At 40.7% G+C, this 22260-nt stretch overlaps 1 protein-coding gene across 1 annotated transcript in view; it reads right to left on the bottom strand.

Annotated features, from left to right (window-relative positions):
• CDH9 (cadherin 9) overlaps positions 1–22260 on the bottom strand; it is a 77719-nt gene that overhangs the window by 23466 nt on the left and 31993 nt on the right. Inside the window, exon 3 of the mRNA XM_038770368.1 lies at positions 5675–5969. Within this exon, the coding sequence (XP_038626296.1) occupies positions 5675–5969 (295 nt within the window). The remainder of the gene's footprint in view (positions 1–5674; positions 5970–22260) is intronic.

Here is a 22260-nt window from a genome sequence, read left to right as displayed (position 1 = left end):
TCCTCTGGGGTTCTGAATAAATTCTTCCTGGAATCATCCTGAATTTCTTGCTTTGCTAATAGGCTGAGCAAACAGTCATTTCTCTCTAACAAGAATTTAAATCTGATCCTCAAATAGTCTTCTAGAGCCAGTCAATCACTGGAATTTATTGATCGCTTACTGGTGCAGAGCACTTTATTAAACACTTGGGGAAAGTACAGTACAACAGAGTTGGTAGACACATTGCCTGCCCACAATGAGCTTACGGTCTAAGGGGGAGACAGACATCAATGGCTTAGTGGAAAGAGCCTGGGCTTGGAAGTCAGAGGATGTGGATTCTAATCCCAGCTCTGCCACTTGTCTGCTGTGTGACCCTGGGCAAGTCACTTAACTTCTCTGTGACTCAGTTACCTCATCTGTAAAATACTCAAGAAGCAGTTGGGGCTGACAGGACTTGTAAAACAACTTGTACAGTATCTGGCGGATGCTCTCGTGCTCTGATTTTGTGATCCATAGAAGAATATGGAGACTTAGATAGGTCTTCACCATCCAAGGGCAGTGAACTGTTAATGATTACGAGGGGAAATTTGCTCCAAGTTTTGAACCCAGTTGCCTAAAGTGAACTCTGAATGATTTGGTTAGGTTCCACAGAAATGCAAATCTGCCCCTAGGCAGGGTTGCTTGTCTGGCCCCTCCCAAGTGTTTAGTACAGTGCTCAGCACACACAGTAAGCACTCAATAAATACCATTTCTTGATTGATGATTGATTGTCCCCAGATCTAGTGCTGAGACTCAGGCAGAAAAGTCCTGTCATCCCATACTGTGTCATACCATCCCAAGAAGCAGTGTGACCTAGTAAAAAGAGCTCAGGAGATCTGTACTTTAATTCCATTTCCCACTTAACTGATGTGTGACCTTGGGCAAGTCACTAAATGTATCTGTGCCTCAGTTCCCTCATCTGTAAAACTGGAAATAAAATTCCTGTTATCCTTCCCAAACTGTGAGTCCCACGAGGGATAAGCAGTGTGTCAGACTATCTTGTATCTTCCCCCCCGATCAGCACTGTGTGTGACACATAGTAAGCGTGAACATATGCCACTATCATTAAATTAATTCTCACAAGCTGGGAAAAGGGAGGAATTCAAGGTTGGGGGATTCCAAAGCCTTAGAATGGGGTGGCAGGGCCAGGACTCTTAGGAAGCAGGATCCTACAAAAACGCAGCCTCCAGGGCATATCAACCAGTGTAGGGTCCATCCAGTACTGAAATTCGAGGTTGAAAAACGCCTCGAAGGCAAGGCCTATCTCTCTTTTACCCTTGCTGAACTCTCCCAAGTGCTCAGTACAGCTCTTTACACCCGGTAGGTGTTTAGTAAATAAAAAGAAAGGCAAGACAAAGACAGCACCAGAGTCACTGACCAGGAGATAATGTGATGAGAAGAAAACCAGAGAAGGGAAAATAGGATGGTTGGGGGAAAGAGAGGGGCAAGGATGGGTCACTCTTTCATGTGGAGAGAGGTCAGTCATAGGCAACTGCCATATCCCTCTGTAGGGAAAGTGGGCCATGTGAGCTCAGAATGAGGAAGAAGGACAGTAATAGAATCAGACACCCCTAAGGTGTGGGGTCTGGGCTACCCCTCCCCAAATATGGTCCCAGTGTCAGGCTGCCTGATTTGGAGCCCAGTGCTCATTCTTTGCTCATTCAGTGTTCATTTCTAGATCGTGAGTCCTCTGGGAGCCAGCAACTCTGTCTAATTTTTACCCTTGCATTTTGCAGTGTTCTGCAGGCTGTAAATACTCAATAAATACTCTTCCTACTTCTCTAATTTCTCTACTCTAATCACTACACTGTCTCTTCTTATGCCTAGTGGATTTACAAGCCAAAAATGATTGTAAGTTGACTGTATGCCTTTTGTTACTCCCTTGATAGGAAAAGTGAGATATATATTCAGGCTTATGTATGACATTGACCCGGCATTTATTTTATCGATTTTGAAGATTATTGGGATTTCCTAAGGGGTTATTCTGTTCTCAGATTTCTAATTACCCTGGGCTCAATGAGATTTTGAGCCAGACATAATCTTTGAAGACTGCGATGATCAGTCCAGTAGCTTGCTCTTCTGTTGGATGATGTCATCATGGTGAATGTCCCCAGAAGTCATTATTCCAAGTTATTTTTTTAATGGCATTTAAGCACTTACAGTATAAATCAAGCATTGTTTTTAGCACTTGGGTAGTTAAAAGTTAATCAGACCAGATACAGTCCCTGTCCCACATGGGACTCATAGTCTAAATAGGATGGAGAAGAGTTATTTAATAGGATGGAGAAGAGTTATTTAATCCCCAACTTTGCAGATGAAGTAACTGAGACACAGAGAAGTTGAGTGACTTGCCCAAGGTCACAAAGCAGGCAAAGGCAGAGCTGTGATTAGAACCCAGGTCCTCGGACTCACAGACCCATGCTTATCCTTGCTGCCTAGTGGATATTTTAGAGGTAAAAGGTATTCTCTTTTAAAATATACTATGTGGGCTATGTAAACTCCTTGAGGGCAGGGACTGTATCTTTGATGTGTATTGCATTCTCCCAAGTGTTTAGTACAGTGGTCTCCACGTTGTAAGCACTTAATAAATACCATTGATGCTGATTGATTTAAGGCACACTAGGCACAAAATGAGTATGGATACTAGGGGAAAAAATGAATGAAAGCTTCACCTATCCAAATGAAGGAAGATTAGCCAATTAATAGCTAAAACCAACATCAAAACTGTGGCCTCTTTTTCACTTTGCTACATTTGCTTAATATATTTTGAATGCACTTAGAATTATGCATTTTATCCTTACAGATTGCTATTCCAACTCCATCCTCAAGATAATTCTATTATTTGTGTTCTTGTGCTTACGCTCTCATAAGAGGTTTCTGATTTCATTTGGAATGTTCATTCTTATCAAAACAATGAGTACCACTTTATCATCCTTCCTGACAGCGAGACTTTTGAGAAGTGCTGCACAAAGTCATGGATTTAGGGCACCATCTGTGAGGTCAAACTCAGCATTTCTTTAAGAGCTGTGCACCCAGAACAACCTTGCTTACTAGGTTTCCTATGCTGTGGCTATTATAATTGAATACATTTTTTTCCCAGGGGCAAAAAATGACAATTGCACTGCAATTTCAAGAGTCCTTTGTGAATGTCTTCATTTATTAGGACTATTTCTATGTAGGCTTTTTTTTGTTGTTGTTTAGCCTGTTGACAACAAAAAGACTTCATGCAGTTTCTTAGCAGCCCAAACATTTGCTTCCCAGAGAATATTTTCAAATTTAAATGGTGACAAGAAATATTTTTGGGGGTCTGAAAAGACAGGACATGTTTCCAAACACTTCATCTCATTTATTCTAATTGTAATAATAATGATGTCATTGATTAAGGGCTTCAGAACAGTGCATTTTACTCTGTGCCAAGGATTGTGCTAACTGCTGGGATAAATACAAGAAAATCAGATTAGACCCTATTATTGTCCCACCTGGGGCTCCCAGTCCAAGACGGAGGAAGAACAGGTATTTTATAACCATTTTATAGATGAGAAAACTGAGAGACAAGGTTACACAGGAGGCAAGTGGAGAAGCGGGGACTTAAAACCAGATCGCCCAGTTCTGCCTCTAAAAAGTGATGTATTATGAATTAAGCATTTCAGCTCAAGCAGAGTAGAAATGTTTTGAAACAAATCTGGCCAAAGTATGCTTGTCATCAGTTAGCTGCCATTCAGTGGAGAGTCAGCTTCCTGACTGTGCCTCTTCTGCTTCTGGATACAAGATTTTACTCAATTGAGAGAACACATGGTTAAAAAAAATAATAATAATTTGTTATTTTGGTATTAGATGGCTCAGGAAATAACAGATTTTGAAGATAATCTCATTATCATTGAAAATTTTTGCTGCTCAGCTTGCAATACAATTAATATCTCCGGATTTTCTACTTCCTTACTACTTTTATAATTAAAGAACTTAGAAGTTTAATGAATGGACACTGTCTGTTAACATATTTGGGTAAAACCTAAAAGTGCCATTGGAGGGATGGTATAATCATCAACTGAATCAAGCTATTTAAAAATTGATAGCACCCACATACTCTAAATAGTAGTCATAATATTAATAATAGTATTAAAAACAATAACAGGAACACTTATTGAATATCCATTTGGCACAGTACAGAATAACAAAGTGACACATTCCTGTCCACAGGGAGCTTACACTCTAACCAGGGAACCAAACTTAGAAATATTTAGAACTTTGCACACTAATGATGGTATAAATAAGTGTGTAAGTTCTAAAGATGAGTAGTAGTGGAAGTAGTAATATTTATCACAGTGAAGACTGTGAGCCCCCAGTGGGACAACCTGATCACCTTGTAACCTCCCCAGCATTTAGAACAGTGCTTTGCACATAATAAGCGCTTAATAAATGCCATTATTATTATTATTATTATTATTATCGGGCACCCACTGAATGCAATGCACTCTACTTAGAGATGGGGAAAATACAACACAAATCGGCCAACATGCAAACATGCTTCCACTCTTTCCACTGGAGACCATGCTTCCTTTGAGGTAAAAAAAAAAAAAAAAAGTAGATGGAAAAATTTACCTGTATGAACCGCCCTCTCTGCTACCCATTCAAGGTTCAGAAAGAATATAGACACCTATGCAGTTACCCATGCTTCAGTGAGACATTAAGTTGCATAATTTGAAGGCATATTTGAGGATATCTCTATTTTAGGTTGCTTGAACCTGAGAAAATATTTTGGTTTGAAATGTTTTCTCAGATCATTTTATTTTGGCTTCTACATCCAGAAAAATAATCTATTTATGAACTGTCAATCCAGCAATCAAAACAGTCCTCAGTCAGCATTTGGAAAATGGTGGCATAAATATGATATAATTTGGGGGTTCTAAGATAGCATGATTATTCTCAATATATTTACCTCCGATAGGCATTAAGAGAAGAGCCCCAACTCAGGTGTGTGTATATATATGGATAGTAGTTTGGTGGTCAATGAATAGCCATTTCAAAGATACAGTGAAACAAAACTTCAGGCAATGTTGCATCCCAGCTGAGACTGAATAGACCAACATGATATATTGCAATCCAGAGAGAAATGGCCCTTTCTGAGCAGAAAGTTTATAAAGATCAAGAGAAAAGGGAGCAAAGGTGAACTGTTTACCAGATGCTGTAATCAAACATGACAGCACAGTGAGGAAGAGAGAGAGAGAGAGTGTGTGTGTACACATCCATAAATATTTCTTAGTTTTTGGGCCATTATTCTGGGCAGATGTAGTTTCACAATCATCCAGATGCTAACTGAAGTGAAAACAAAGCCATCTTAATATGTATTAGTATTAGGAAAAGTTCTCAATTTTCTTCATATTGGCAAACAGATTATTTCTGGTTTTCAGTGATGTGAAGAAACTGATACCTAGAGGTGAACTTAAAGCAAATAAGGATCTCATTTGGTCTGAAAATACCTGGATTTTAGGGGCACAGACAAGGAAGCAGCAGTTGACTGGATGTGACCGACATGTAGTTATAGCTACATGGTCCTGTCCTAAATCATAACCAAGTTCGAATAATGAAAAAATTACAATGGTTTAAGCCCAATTCCACCGAGAAAATCACATTTTATACACGAGCAGACTGAACATACCAACTGCTGACATTTCAGGTACGCTGGCTGTGTAAACGTCCTGGCCGAATTTGGGTTCGTTGTCATTGATATCATGGATTTTAATGATAAACTCCGACTCTGGCTCCACCTGTCTTCCTGTCTTTCTGTCTATGGCCTTGGCTCGCAGCACATACAAGGCCTTCTCTTCCCGGTCCAACTTCTTGGCTGCGTGAATATCACCTGTGTTTTCATCTATGACAAACAGGCTGCCTGCCCCGTCTCCTGTGAGGATGTATTTTAAGTTTCCATCTCCTTTATCTTGGTCGGTGTGTAGCTTTGGGGAGCAGAAAAGAAGTCTATGAGTGTATGTAGGGCATTCAAAATCAATCAATCAATGGCATTTACTGAGTCCTTGTTATATGCACAGCACTGTTCTAAGCTCTTGGGAGAGTACAATACAACAGAATTAGTGATCATGTTCCCTGCCCATTAAGAGCTCTATAGGAGGGTCTGCACAGATGTGATTGGAAAGAGGGGTCAATAATGGGTTATCTTTTGTATTTCTCCTGGAAAACTTCAAGTAAAAGCCCCCCTCCCTGCCCCCCGCAACCCAACCACTTACCTAGAAGTCTCTGAATAAACCTCTGAGAGCACTTGGCGATAGAGTCTCAATAACCTAACAAACAGTGCTTATATTTCATCAGTCTATGTAGGAACCCAAAGAAATGTATTCCTTAAAGGTGAGAGAGATTACAGCTCTTTAACATCCTGCTAAATGGTGGCTCTGCCAGAGAGTCAGTGGTGGTTACCTCTTCAGAGCCCTAAACAGAAATGCTCTGAACTATCTTGGTTGAGAAATCACTCTTAATACTTCAATGATTATGCCTCCCCTCTTTGAAATGGATTTGGATTCTTCCCTCCTAAGGTATTCTGTACATTACTGAAAGAGGTAATGAGGTAAAATTTCAAACACAGTCTGTGTTTTCACTGAACACCTTGGCTGTAACACAGTGGAAGTGATAGAAAACATTCTTCCCACAACATGAGCTTGGTCTGCGTATAGCACGTTCCACAAGTTGACACACTGGGTTCCTTTGGGTTTTGGAGACTTTATAGAATTTAATAAAGTAAGAAAGCAAAAGGTGGTAGGGCTGTAAATCATTCTGCTAGTGGTGGACATAACACTATTTTAAGAATATGTCCTGAGACATGAGTCATGAATGAAACTTAGAACTAACTACCTCCCCAGCCCCATAGTTTCCATTGAATCAGTGGTTGCTATAACACTAGGTTCTTCCTGAAATACAGCTTCCTTGGTAGAGCAGAAGTGGCAAGCAGACTTTCTCCATTCACTGTGTCATCATGTCTTGGGTTCCATACTGACCTCTGCAAGGTCCAGCTAATCAGATCCCCTCTAAACAATTACAATCAAAGCCTGAGAAACACTTCTCAAAGCTCTCCAATTGCCTACAGGCTGAACTTTGTCTCAATTCCGTAGCATGCTCAGAAGCAACCTTTTGGTGCCTCTGTTCATGGGGGAGAGCACGTGGGGTTGGTCATCAGGAGACTTGGGTCCTAGTTCTATAGGCGCCAACGCCCTGCTGGGTGACTTAGTATAAGTCACTCAACCTCTCTGTACTTTCGTTTCCTCTTCTGCACAATTGGGAATAATAATACCTGCCCCTTCCAACCAGGGTAAAAGTAAATGATGATTGGTGGTGATGATGATGGCAGTGAACCTCCTTACTCTTGACTTTGCCTAGGAGGTGAGGGGATGACACCTGAGAGAACAGGAAAGAACCCCAGGAGATGAGGATTTTCAGTTTGAAGGCAGGAAAGATAAGAAGCAGAATGATCTTAAGCTGGATTTCTGCTAGCCAGACCAGATGAAGTTCTACTTTTGGCCAAAGTTGGGGAGGTGGGGCAGAACGATGACTGAGTTTCAGCAGGCAACCAAGATCGCCTACTTGGAGAAAGAATAAATGGAAAAGAGGCAGTGTGTGTGATGGGCCAGACGAAGTATTCCAGCTAAGTCTGGGATCACTTCCAACCATTCTGGGCTTTCCACCAAAAAAACAGTCAGGTGGAAATGAGAAGCCGGAGGTTTTACCTCTTTGTGTTCCTCGAGAATCCTGTTGTTGTTTGAAGCATCTTAATAATGACACCAGTAACCACTCAGCCAGGTTGGGTTGCGGGGCACGTGTAGTCTGACCTACACCATGCAGGACACCTCACCTCTTCCCAAATATTGACGGATTTCAAGTTAAGGAACATTCCACTTAGAAGCTAGCAGCTGGAATTCTCCATCTCTTAACAAATAGGTCATCAATAGGTTTATGAATCAGAGACCAGGCCTTGGTGATGTGTTAGGTGAACTGTGTAATCTTCATGCAAGGGTTATTTTTCATGCTCTGCCAGAGCATCCTGTCATGTCTTATGTTCTACCCACAAACAGCTGTTTTAGTCAGTTCCAATTAGAAAGGAATCCCAGGGATTATTTAAATGAATAAGGCAGAAGAACCAAAAATCACACCAATTGCAAAATGAAACTGTGCAACTGACACAACTGCAATCTGATTTGATAACGTCACCAGTAGTGAGTTTTAAATTTTTTCTGTCTTTTTATAAACAACAGCAAGTGTCAATAACAGTAATAAAAAAGTGCCCTCTTTGAAACGAAAGACAAGTATATGTATCTCTGGTCACTTGCTTGTTCACATAAGCATGCATCAAGAAGAATAGGTGAAATGAGTTCAATTTGAATTCATTTGGAGTTCAATTGAGAAGCCGTGTGCCCTAGTGGAAAGAGCATGGACCTGGATTCTAATCACTGCTCTGCCACTTGTCTGCTGTATGACCTTGGGCAAGTCACTTCACTTAAGCTTTGCCTCATTTACCTCACCTGTAAAATGGGGATTAAGACTTTGAGCCTCACAAGGGACAGGGATTGTGTCCAACCTGATTATCTTGTATCTACCCCAGCGCTTAGTACAGTGCCTGGCAAATAGCAAATGCTTAGTAAATACCATTAAAATAAAAATTAACTCTGGGGTTAGTTAGTCCTAAAAATAAAATTGTACCAACACAAGGGACTATTGAAAGATACTGTCTTGTAAGAGGTCTATGCTCTCGATTCCCTTACAGGGTTGTGGGTTTTGAGCTCTTCTTGTAAATATTCTGATTTATTTTTCAAAATATAGTATGTTCTCAAGGTGGTGTAAAAAAGAGAACATAATTATTTGCATTTTTTTCTTTTAACAAGGCGAAAATGATATTCTGAAAACAAAATCCTGTGGAATACGAATGGGATCATTCCTTGCCAGTGATAGCAGCCACTAGAGCCACAGGAGATCTTTCAGGTGCAGAGGAAAGAGGGAACTGGCTTCACTCCATAACAAAAGAGATTGCTCACAGGGGTTTTCAATAGACTTACAAACAACATGTTGGCTTCTTCATTTTATGCTCAGCACAAAGCAGCAAGGTGGTTATTTTACAGTTAGTTCTCCTTGACAAGGTTTAGTAAGTGCAGCCTAAACTTTTGGCTACATTTCCCATAGACATGAATTCAATCTTTAATACTTAAAGAGTAGCTTCTGTCAAAAGCCACAATTTCAGCATTTCACCCTAAAATTAGAATGGTCTAAAAGAGAGTAGATAGGACAATCTGGAAATGTCCAAGTGGACCATTTTGGATTCTGTAGCTTGGAAACAATTCCTAAGAAAAAATTATAATCAGTTAATGGTGTTTATTGAGTGCTTACTTTGTGCAGGGCACTGTACTAAGCTCTTTGAAAAAGTACAGTGCGGTAGAATTGATAGACACATTCCCTGCCCTCCAGGAGTTTACAGTATAATGAGAATCTTTGCACATTACAGATGCCTAATTGATGCTGTCAGTTGATTATTAAGTGATAGATTGCCTTGAAACAGGTACCAGTCCATGTAGTTTAAGGAAATCATTTTTGGAAACATAATAGTTTCCTTTTCTTCACTAGATGTGGGTTAAAAATTGATAGCTCTGGAGGGAAGTGATAGTGAAAGTTTGGTCTCAACCTGTAGATGCTTAGCCTTGATCTCTCACCATTCACCATGCACACATTCTGTCCTGATCTGCATATTCGATGCTGAGTTTTCAGGAATATGATTAAATATGCACATTTGGTGTGCCTCAAAGTTAATACATTTCTAGCATCGGCTGTCAGACCCTGGACCCAGAATTTGAATTGCTGTGCCTGTTTGCTGATAATGTTGTGGGAAGTTCTGTACTCTGGTCGACTTTGCTTTTATGATGAAGCTCTCAAGAATTTTCACTTGCCAGGATTTTGAAACTCAGTGACTGAATGGCACATATGTCACTCTTCCATACATGGTACTTACCAAAAGAGCAGTCTGTTATTCTCCTGTATCTTTGGGGCAGCAATTATTATTTGTATTATGTTATGTTGCAGCCTAAAACCCCATTATGACCAATGAGTCATGAAATCTATAGCATTTACTGAGCCTCCACTGTGTGCAGAGCACTGTATTGTAATAAACTCTTGGAGTGTACAGTAGACCACAGCAGTACTTATAGTGGTATTTGTCAATACTTATATGCCAAATACCATATCTACTGTGGTAGATATGACACAATCAGATCCAGTCCATGTCCCTTGTGGAACTCACAGTCTAATGGGAAGGTAGAAGAGCTTTTTAATCCCCATTTTACAGGCAAGGGAAGTGAGGCAAAGAGAAGTTGTGACTTGCTCAAAGTCAAGGCAAGGGTGGAGCCAGGGTCAGAACCCAGGTCCCCTGTTTCCCAAGCCAATGCTTTCCAGTTAAGCAGTGGTATTTGTTGAGTGCTTACTGTGGGCAGACCACTGTGCTAAACACTTGGGAGAGTACAATACATCAGAGTTGGCTGACAAATTCCCTGCCACAGTGAGCTTCCACTGTGCTACACTACTTCTCAGACTGAAATCATTTACAGTTAGGAGGATGAAGAAGTACATGTTTAAAACAGTATGTTCTTGAATAGTGTGGCATTTAAGCTCATATGAACACAAGTGTTATGGATGGCTGTGAGTTTAAAAGTGAAATGACAAAGAGGTAGTTGGCAGGGGGATGCAATTCAGAGGACCTCCATTCAATCAATCAATCAGTCATTCATTCAGTCGTACTTACTGAGCGCTTACTGTGTGCAGAGCACTGTACCAAGCGCTTGGGAAGTACAAGTTTGCTGAACACTTAATATTCATTCATTCATTCAGTTGTATTTGTTGAGCGCTTACTGTGTGCAGAGCACTGTACTAAGCACTTGGGAAGTACAAGTCATCAACATATACGTGGAAGTTATCTCAGTCTATGTTCAAGCACTGTACTAAGTGCATGGGAGAATGCAATACAACAAACTTAGCAAGACACATTCCCTGCCCATAATGAGTTTACAGTCTAGAGTTGAAGATAATAATAATAATGGTATTTGTTAAAAGCTTACTATGTGCCAGGCACTGTACTAAGCACTGGGACGGGTGCAAGCAAATTGGGCTGGACACAGTGCCTGTCCTACATGGGACTCACTGTCTTAATCCCCATTTTACAAATGAGGTAACTGAGGCCCAGAGAAGTGAAGTGACTTGCCCAAGGTCACAGAGTGGACAAGCGGCAGAGCCGGGATTAGAACCCATGACCTTCTGACTCCCATTCCCATGCTCTATGCCATGCTGCTTCAGTAGTTTTTCTGGGAAACCCCGTCACCAGTGGAAAGTGACAGAACACCAGAAACTAGAAACTACAGTCAGAGAAGGGGGCTTTGAACCCTCTTTCACACATACTGACCAAATGTGTTTAATGCACTGACACGCCTAGGGAGGGATGGTCAGATGGAAAGGGCCAAGTATTAGTTAACAGTTGGGTTCTAAACCCAATTCGATCCCTGATGTCCTGTGCCACTTTATGCAGTTCATTTTACTTCTCTAGCCCTCCATTTCCTCATTTGAAAAATGCACAGTATAAGATGGCTGCTCCTCCTGCCTCTTAGATTGTGAGCCCCGGGTGGGACAGGTGTATCCCGTAGAGGAGCAGGATGGTCTAGTGAATAGAACACAGGCCTGGAAGTCAGAAGGAACTGGGTTTCAAACCCTGCTCCACCACCTATCTGCTGTGTGACCTTGGACAAGTCACTTCACTTCTCTGTGTCTGTGTTCCCTCATCTGAAAAATGGGGATTAAGACTGTGAGCCCCATATAGGACAGGGACTATGTCCAACCTGATTAGCTTGTATCTATCTCAGCGTTTAGTACAATGCCTGGCACATTCATTCATTCAGTCGTATTTATTGAGGGCTTACTGTGTGCAGAGCACTGTACTAAGCACTTGGAAAGTACAATTCAGCAAAAAATAGAGACAATCCCTACCCAACAATAGGCTCACAGTCTAGAAATAGTGAGCACTTGACAAATACCACAATCACTATCACTATTGTTATTATTATCCAATCTTATTATCCTGTATATACCCCATGTTTATCATAGGGCCTGGCACTAAGTAAACACTTATCATTATCAAATATTACGGTAGTAGGTTGTGTCAGCATGATATCCAGCTCCTCTTAGGCCAATCAATCAATAGTATTTATTGAGTGTTTACTGTGTGCAGAGTATCCACCACTTGTCTGCTGAGTGCTCTTGGGGAAGTCACTTCATTTCTCTGTGCCTCAGCTACTCCATCTGTAAAATGGGGATTAAGACTGCAAGGCCCATGTGGGACAATCTGATCACTTTGTAGCCCTCCAGTGCTTAGAACAGTGCTTGGCACAACTAAGCACTTAACAAATACCAGAATTATTATTATTACCATACTAAAGCCCTTGGGAGAGCACAATAGAACAGAGCTGGTAGACACATTCTCAGCCCATAAGGAATTTACAATCTAGAGGACTTCCAAATAATCTCTTCCATCCTAATTTGCTAGCCATGATGGTCTTTAGGAAAGTCTTCCCTGATGAATTTATAGCACACAATTCACCCCAATTCAACACATGCCCCTAGTGCTTAGATATTATATTCCTCTCCTCAGTACTCATCCAGCCATTTCTATTTTCATTCTGATATAGTTGTCCCACTGCCTATTTTATTCTATTTATTTATTCTGCTTTCACAATAAGTAAATCATTTTTGTCTTTCTTCCCCATTAGAGTGCAAAGCGCCTTGTTACAGGGAACATTTATCTTTCTGCTCTTGTTTCTCCCCAGTGTTTAGTACAGTGCTGTGCACTCATCGTCATGATCAATGGTATTTATTGAGTTCTTACTACCAATCAATCAGGAACACTTATTATGTGCGGAGCCCTGTACTAAGCTCTTGGGAGACAATAGAGTACAATGCAATACTCTTGGGAGACAGTAGAGTACAATAGAGTTGGTAGGCATAGCCTCTGCCCACAGTGAGCTTACAGCCTAGAGGGGGAGACAGATATATAAATATTTCATAATATTTAATTTATAGATATGTACACTCAGTAGGTGCTCCACTGAAAACACCAATTAATTCTCAAGGAATTGATTTAATCATCCTTGATTTGTCAAGCCAGGTGGCCTCAGTGATATCTCAGCATCTATATCAATGTTATTTATTGAGAGCTTACTATGTGCTGGGCACTGTACTAAGCACCTGGGAGAGTACAGTGCAACAGAGTTGGGAAACACGTTCCTTACCCATAATGAGTTTCAGTCTAGAGGAGTAGATGAATATTTAATATGAATAATGTGTAATATATATTAAATATATATTACATATAATATATAATTTAAAGATATGTACATATGTACATAAAATCTGTCTATATCGTATCTTAGTCTGATGAGGAAGTTATCACCTTGTATCCTTCCCAGCACTTAGAACAGTGCTTTGCACCTAGTAAGCACTTAACAAATGCTATTATTATTATTATTATTATCATTATTATTATTATTATTATTATTATTATGTGGCTTCAGGCCATACTCAATTTAGGCTCAGAGACTACTTTATTAGCCATTTCTAGAAGGAGTTTCACTTCCTCGTTTTTCACTGGATACATGTTTCTCAAAAACAGAAAATTAAATTATGCATTCTGAAATATTGATATTTCCATTCCACATGAACCAGAAGACTTGTGGACTCAGGAATTCAGCACCTTCCTTTATGCAGGGCTGAATTTAGGCACCGATGTTTTTTTTTTCCTTTCGGGATAGGACATTTCCACATTCTTTGGCATTACAAGTACTTCTCTGCTTTTTGAGCATCTTGATCTGAAAGCCTGCTTGCAAGTGACCTTCATGCTGCTTTGTAGGGGTGTGTGGTGGGTCCACACTATAGAATCTCTTTCATCTTTGATTTCTGCCTTCTACTGACTTTGTAGAAATCCACATAGGGAATCATCTGTCTTGCCTTCCAGAGACCTAATGAGATGCTTGTACAATAGCTTCTGTCATGCAGTATCAGCAAAATCATTCCCTTCCAGGTCATCAAATTAGCATTTCCCTTTGTCAACTGAGCTGTGTGCCTTGTGTACGTTTTTGGATCCACAGAGCAGTTACAGCGGCAGTCATACGCTGGCTCTGTTCTGGGAATTGGGGAAATCTGAAACTCTCAGCAGGTGTTTCTGTCTCTCTGCCAAGGGAGTCCTGTTCATGAAAGAAATACAAGTCACAGATAAAGTGGGCCCTTTGGCCTATGTATTCTTTGATCCTGCTGTCTCAGTGGGAATGGGTGTCCCAGGCCCCAAACTCCTCTCAAGATTCAAAGGATCTGGGCCTTCAAACCAATATTGTGGGGATGTGGAGGAGGAAGAAAATGCATTTACTTATGTGGAGAATTTTCTGCCACATTCTTTGTACATTCAATATCAATAGTAATAATCATGACTATGGTCCTGAAGTGCACCATACACTATTTAATCTAAGCACTAGGATTGATGCAAGATAATCAGGACAGAGAGAGTCCGTGTCCTACATTGGGCTCACAGTCTAACAGGGTGGGGGGGCAGGTGACAGGTACTCAATCTCCATTTTATAGCTGAGAAAATTGAGGCACAGAGAAGTTAAGTGACTTGCCCAAGTTCATGCAGCAGGCAAGTGGCAGAGCTGGAACTACACCACAGGTCCCACGATTCCGGTGTCTGGTTCTATCCACTAGGCATCTCTCCTCCAATCTAGTGGCATTGGGTGACTTTCTACTATTTTTAAGGCACTTGCTTGCATTATGTTATCTAGATACATTTTTCTTCATCAGTTAAGCTTGCTAGTTTTTGGTAGAGTGTACTCACATCAACCCATCCATAAATATTTTTTTTCTGAACAATCTAGCCATATAATAATTCAGAAGTAGCAACAGTGTAGTTATTTATTAAGCACACACTAGGGTGTGGTATGCTGATTTGAGCACTTGGGAAAGTATCATAAAAGCATGAAACCCTTGCACCCTGAAGCAAAGAGGTTACACTCTAATGGAGAAGACCAACATGAAAACATTTATAATAGGATAATCAGAATGAATACACTGTGTGATCCAGAATACATAGATGCATAAATTGTGGAAGAGACATAGATGTTAGGGGAGTATTTATGTGGTGCTTACTGAGTGCAAGGTACTTTAAAGTGCCTAGGAGAGACAAGTGAAGAATGAGGCCAAACTCTTGCCCCTAAGAAGATTGAATCTAAAGGGAGAATCCTCTATAATTCCTCAAGTAACATCTTTCCTGCACTCATCTCTTCTCAGAATTCTGCTTTCCAGCCCCCACGCCAGCCTGATTCCTTGAGGATAGAAAACCTGTGCAGGAATCGATCCAATCAATACAACCAATTGATTGGTTAGTTGACACCATTCCACTCACCCTCTTGTTTCTGCCAGTCATGTTCCCGCTAGAGTACCAACTGTGATGCATGGGTAAGCATGCAAGGGTGCAGCATGTCATGATGTGTATGTGCTGGGTTAGCCCACATTAACCATCTCCGGGCAGAGCCAGGTTAAGAATGTGGGCCTCCTGATTCCCAGAGCAGTGCTTTCTCAACTGGATCAACAGCAGTTCTGCTCTGCACAGAGAGTGGCAGCAGACCTTTATCCTCATCATCAGTTGTGTTTATTGAGCACTTACTGTGTGCAGAACACTGTACAAAGTGCTTGGGAGAGTATAATACAACAGAGTTGGTAGATGTGTTCATGTTCCCTGCCCTCAACAAGCTTACAGGCTAGAGAGGGAGACAGTCATAAATATATAAAATAAACAAATAATTGGTAATGTATAATTCATACATAGGTAAATAAGATCTCTAAATACGGTGTGGGGGACTGTCTCTGTTGCCAAATTGTACTTTCCAAGTGCTTAGTACAGTGCTCTGCACACAGTAAGTGCTCAGTAAATACAACTGAATGAATGAATGAGAGGATGACTATATTAATAGCCTTGCATGTAGCTAGAAGTGAAAATGACCAGACCCCTACCTTCTCTGGGCCTGGGGGTATGGCTATCCACTTATTACAGTCAAAGGTCATTCACAGTCTCAGTAAGTCTCTTTGCTTCAATCTTTTGAATAATAATAACAATATTAATAATAGCAATGACATTTGTTAAGCACTTACTATGTGCCAAGTACTGTTCTATGGGGTCGATAGAAGGTTATCAGGTTGGACACAGTCCCTGTTCCAGGTGGGGCTCGGAGTATGCCATTCTTATTACCATTCTATCATTCCTCTGTTCTTCTAGTTCATACACTACACATCTACATGTCTCTCATCCTTGACTCACCTGTCTGTAATCCCTGCTTATGTGTTCCCCTGGCTAAAATTCCCCCATTTCCCCAATCCATCAGACCTCAGCTCTCTGCACGTTCAAATCCTTCCTGAAATCCCACCTCTCCCTTTCCCAAGTCAATCCCAACACCCTGAGTTCTAGCAGCTCTACAGCCACCTTTAGTTTGGATGCATTTATATTCATCCTCATCCTCAGCCCTTGTGTATATGTGTATAATCAATTGTTTTTCTAATTTTTTATCCTGGAATATTAATTCTACTCCCTAACTGATCCTTATTTTTCCTGTGGTTTCCACTATTTATAAATATTTTCTGTCTCTCCCTTGTGAACATGGAATGTGTGTTTTTGTTCAGTTGTATTTGCCAACTATTTAGGACAGGTTGTTGCATTCAGAAGGTGCTCAATAAATACCACTGCTATTACTACAACTATAATACCAAAGCTTAGGTTAAAAAAACAAAAAACAGAAACAGAATTTTGGAGACCCTTCTGGCCAAGTGAAATGATGTTTCATTCCCTGATAATTGTAAACTTCACAGAGTATGTATGCATGTAGGCAATTCCTTTGCAAATCGTATTTTAAAATGACATTCTTCCCCACTTAGGAAGGGTTGACAAGAAAAGATTTCTAGAGCAAATTCCCAATTCAGTCAATCATATTCCTTGAGCACTTACTGTGCTCTGAGCTAAAGCACAGACCACTGAACTTAACACTTGGGAGGGTACAATGGAGCTATAATGTAAATTATGGATTGTTACTGATCAGAGAGCTCAGGCAATGGGTATTTGGCAATAAAATCTTTTTTGGTGACTCACCCATGGACCTCTGTTCTATTTCTGTTGAGCCACATGTTAATTAAAATGAGATTCTGGACCTTTGACATTAAGCCTAATGCATTTCTATTATGAATAGACTTTTTTTGTATTAGTTTTTGTAATGGCATTTATTAAGTGCTTACTATGTGCTAAGCACTGTTCTAAGCACTGGGGAGGATACATGGTGATCAGATTGTCCTATGTGGGGCTCACAGACTTCATCCCCATTTTACAGATGAGGTAACTGAGGCCCAGAGAAGTTAAGTGACTTGCCCAAAGTCACACAGCTGACAATTGCCAGAGCTGGGATTTGAACCCATGACCTCTGACTCCAAAGCCCGGGCTCTTTCCATTGAGCCATGCTGCTTCTCTAGTTTCTATTTGCCATCTTCCCCTGGAGAAGTCATTCGCCCCCATAACTTCAACTACCATCTCTTTGCAGTTGCTTACCAAATCTACCTCTCCAGCCCAGACTCTCTTCTTCTTTATAGTCCTGCATTTCCCCCTGCCTTTGGTTCATCTCTACCTGGATGTACCGCCAACATTTCAAAGTAAACATGTCCCAAACAAAACTCCTTGTCTTCCCTGTCAAAGCCATGTCCTTCCCATCACTGTTATCCTCTCCGCTCACAAGCCTGTAACCTTGGCATTATCCTCTACTTCTCTCTTTCATTCAGCACACATATTCAATCTGTCACCGAATCCTGCCCGTTCTGCCTTCACATCTCTAAAATATGCCATCCTCTCCATTCAAACGGCTACTATGATGACCCAAGCACTTATCATATCCCACCTTGACTACTGCCCTGACCTCCCTGCCTTCTGTCTCTCCCCATTCCAGTTCTTACTTCACTCTGCTGTCCAGATCATTTTTCTAAAAATGTGTTCAATCTAAGTCTTCTCAATCTTCAAGAACTTCCAGTGTTGCCCAACAACCCAACGCCCCCTCTAGGTTCACCAACAACAACCTGCTCTCTGTTTCTCAATCTCATCTCTGTCACTGACACCCCCTTTAGCATATCCTCCCTCTGGTCTGGAACTCCCTCCCCTTCATATATGACAAACCACCACTCTTCTCACCCTCAAAGCCTTATTAAAATCACCTCCTCCAAGAGGTCTTCTCTGACTATCCCCTCTTTCCCCTACTTCCTCTCCCTTCTGTGTTGCCTGTACACTTGGATCTTTAAAAAATACCATCATTATTATTATTACCCTTCAAGCATTTGCTAGTCACTCCACCCTCTGCCCCACCGCACTTATGCATTTATCCATAGTTTATTTTAATGACTGTCTGTCTCCCCCTCTGGACTGTAAACTCCTTATGGGAAGGGAATGTGTCTACCAACTTTGTTGTACTGTCCTTTCCCAAGAAATCAGCACAATGCTTGGCACACAGTAAGTGTTCAATAGGTACCATTGATTGATTTATTTTCTCTTTACATTCCATAGCACTATAGTTGCATCCCACTTAAAATATGTTAATTTGGACAATACAATGGGACAGTGATATTTATGGAAACTGTCAGAGTGACTATTTGGTTAGTAAGGAATATGGAACTAATCATTTGTCAGAATATCCAAAAAAAAAAACAAATCATGACATGGGAATGTGCTACTGAGTGTTCCTTATAGTACAGTAAGTTAAGGGAAAAATATTTGGTTGTTCACCCATATTTTTGTTATCTTTTTCAAGCTCATTTAATGATTGATTGGGTTAAATGACCTACTCTCATCCTGTAGAACCATCTTTTCCCACCACATACTTCCAAGATCTAACATATTATTTTTTTCCATCTGGGCAATAGATTAAAGTGTAATTTTCATGTCTTCAGAATATTCTAACTGAAAATTTTCTTTTAAAAAATGCAACACCACGTTTCTGAGCACGGGGAAATTTAGTTCAAATTAGAAGAATTATTTCCCAAAAAGTGCCTTTTCTTGCAATATTGAGTACTGATTTACCTGTACCATTTAGGTGTCCATTAACCACCCTTTCGAGGCCAATCTGATGTAGTTATAATACAGTGTCAATAAAAAATTGAGGCTGGAGATGGACAGGGGGAAATAGGAAAAGGATGGGCACATACTTCTCTGGGCCAGGGAAAGCAAAAACATCAATGATGGCCAAGAGCAGGTTGAGTAAAGGATTCCACTCAAACCAATCTCTAAGCACTCTGTTGAAGATCAATTCTCCTCTAAACCGTAAGCTTGTTGTGGGCAGGGAATATGCCTGTTATAATACTCGAAATGAACTCTCCCCAGCCCTTAGTTACAGTGCTGTGCATACAGTAAGCACTCAATAAACACAATTGACTGACTGACTAACTGGAAGAATAACTGTTCTACTATCTCAGTTGGAAAAGGCCAAGAACATGCTCTTGTCCAGGAGTCAAACAGGAATTTCCACCCCCCCCCCCAACTGAAACTCCATTTCAAATAGTCAGCCCAGATGTATGATATCCTTTTGCACTCATTTGTGTGTTTATCTCTTCAAATCAATAGTAATATTTTGATTTACATAATAATAATAATTATAAGAAATGCCTTTAGTGACTTTAGTTCATTCATTAATTCATTCAGTCATATTTATTGAGCACTTACTGTGTGCAGAGCACTGTACTAAGCGTTTGGGAAGCACAAGTCGGCCACATATAGAAACGGCCCCTACCCAACGATGGGCTTATTCGTCAATGATAAGTATGATCTCTGTGATTTATATTCTTCATGATCAAACACTGTGAAAAAGCAGTAATGAAGCAGTAGTATTTATTGGTCACCTACTGTGTGCAGAGCACTAGAACTAAGCACTCAGAAGAATACAGTTGATTTAACAGGTGTCATTGGTCTATCTAGCTAGAGATCATTTCAATCTTTTCAAAACCCCTCATTCTTCAACAACATGTGTCTTTACTGCACATTTTGATAGATGCTGTTAAGGAATAGGTACTGAAAAGTAGTGTGGCCTAGTGGAAAAAGCACAGGCTTGGAAGTCAGAGGACCTGGGTTCTAATCCTGGCTCTCCGATTGCTCTGCCAATTGTTTGCTGTGTGACTCTGGGCAAGTCACTTAACTTCTTTGTGCCTCAGTTTCCTCACCTGTAAAATGGGGATTCAATACCTGTTCTCCCTACTACTTAAGACTGTAAGGCCCCATGCTTGACAGGGACTGTGTCCTACCTAATTAACTTGCTGTAACCTCAGTGCTGAGAATGGTGTTTGACACATAGCGTTTAACAACTACCTCTGAACAAACAAAACAAAAATGGGGATTAAAGTTGTGAGCTCCATATGGGACAGGGTCTGTGTCCAACTTGATTATCTTGTATCTACCCCAGTGCTTAGTACAGTAGCTTGCACATAGTAAGTCCATATCAAATACAGAAAATAAACATTCCAATAATGTGCATCTATCTGGATGGAAAGTGATGCACCACAGAAATCTTTGTATGCATATATATGGCATCTGTCAAGACCCACAAACTGTAAGATGAGTTTTCCTTAGAATAAGGTGAATCAGGAATGAGGCACCTCAGTGAAGAACTGAGTGTATGTGAAAGCTACTTCATTCATTCATTCAATCATATTTATTGAGCACTTACCTTGTACAGAGCACTGTACTAAGCACTTGGGAAGTACAAATTGGCAATGTATAGAGAGAGCCCCTACCCCCTTTTCCCCCTCAGATGGTAGAATCCTATTCGCAACATTGTTTCTCCATTTTAGAACTGCATTCAAATATGATCACTGTCTTTCTTTAATTCAATTATAATGTATTTTTTCACATTAATTTGTTCATATTGCAGAGTTTCAGTTACTGTGCCTTCAGGACCTTTTAAAAATGATTTACCCCCTGGTGTTTTAGTGTTTATACATCAAAAAATTCATTGAAAGCTAAAAACATGCAGGCAGTTATAAAGAATTCAAGAAATCATCAGTAAGGATTTTTTCCAAAGACTCTGAGCACATCAAAAATTAATTTTACAGCTCTGATCTGTTGTAATCATGAATTACCCAATGATGGTGTCAAAAAGGGACAATATGGCAAGAAATAAAAGCATACAAGTTTGGAATGCCATCATCAGGTTCTTCCAATCCAGTGGCCTTTATACACTTTAGACTGTAAGGTTCTTGAAGCCAAGTACGTTCATTCATATTTATTGAGCACTTACTGTGTGCAAAGCACTTTGTTCCACCTGAGGCCCACGACCAAAGGTAGGGAGAGCAGGTATCTCATCTCCATTTTACAGAGGTGAAAACTGAGACCCAGAGAGGCATTCCCGAGGAGAATTTTGCACAGAATTCAGGGTCATGTTGCTATATACCCATGAATCACTGAACCAACCCATCCACTGTTTAGGAGGATCAGGGGTAGTATGGACATGGAAATATGGCCAAGATTCCATTAGGAAAGTGGCCATAACGGAGCTTCCCCCATAAACAGGCAAGAGAAATAAACAGGATTTAATTGGGAACATAAATAGAGGGAAACAAATGCAGAATGTTCCAAGTGGGACTCACAAGGAAATACCAACAGCTCCTGAAGGCTTTTAGGATTAATTAACAGCTCTACTCTTAGATCACCCTCCTAATAGGCTGGCCATGAGAATGGCAGCTGGAACTGCTGGAGAGACCTCTGAAAACCTGAGTTTAAGCTAAAGTTATCCACCATTGACACCTCTAAATTAACCCACACTGACATTTTCCAAGAAGCAGCGTGGTCTAGTGGATAGAGCCCAGGCTTGGGAGTCAGAAGGCCCTGGGTTCTAATCCTGGCTCCCCGACCTGTCTGTTGTGTGATCTTGGGCCAGTCACTTAACTTCTCCGTGCCTCAGTTCCCTCATCTATAAAATGGCGATTAAGATTGGGAGCCCTATGTGGGACAGGGACCGTGTCCAATCTGATTATCTTGTATCTAACCCAGCATTTAGAACAGAACCTGGTAAATAGTAAGCACTCAAAAAATGCCACAAATGTTATGAGAAACAGTGTGGCGTGGTAGGTAGAGCCCAGGCTTGGGAGTCAGAAGAACCTAGGTTTTAA

Source organism: Tachyglossus aculeatus, chromosome X3 (genome assembly GCF_015852505.1).
Source record: "Tachyglossus aculeatus isolate mTacAcu1 chromosome X3, mTacAcu1.pri, whole genome shotgun sequence".
NCBI lineage: Eukaryota > Metazoa > Chordata > Mammalia > Monotremata > Tachyglossidae > Tachyglossus > Tachyglossus aculeatus.
Note: the sequence above shows the minus strand (reverse complement) of the source record. Positions and strands in the feature narration are given on the sequence as shown.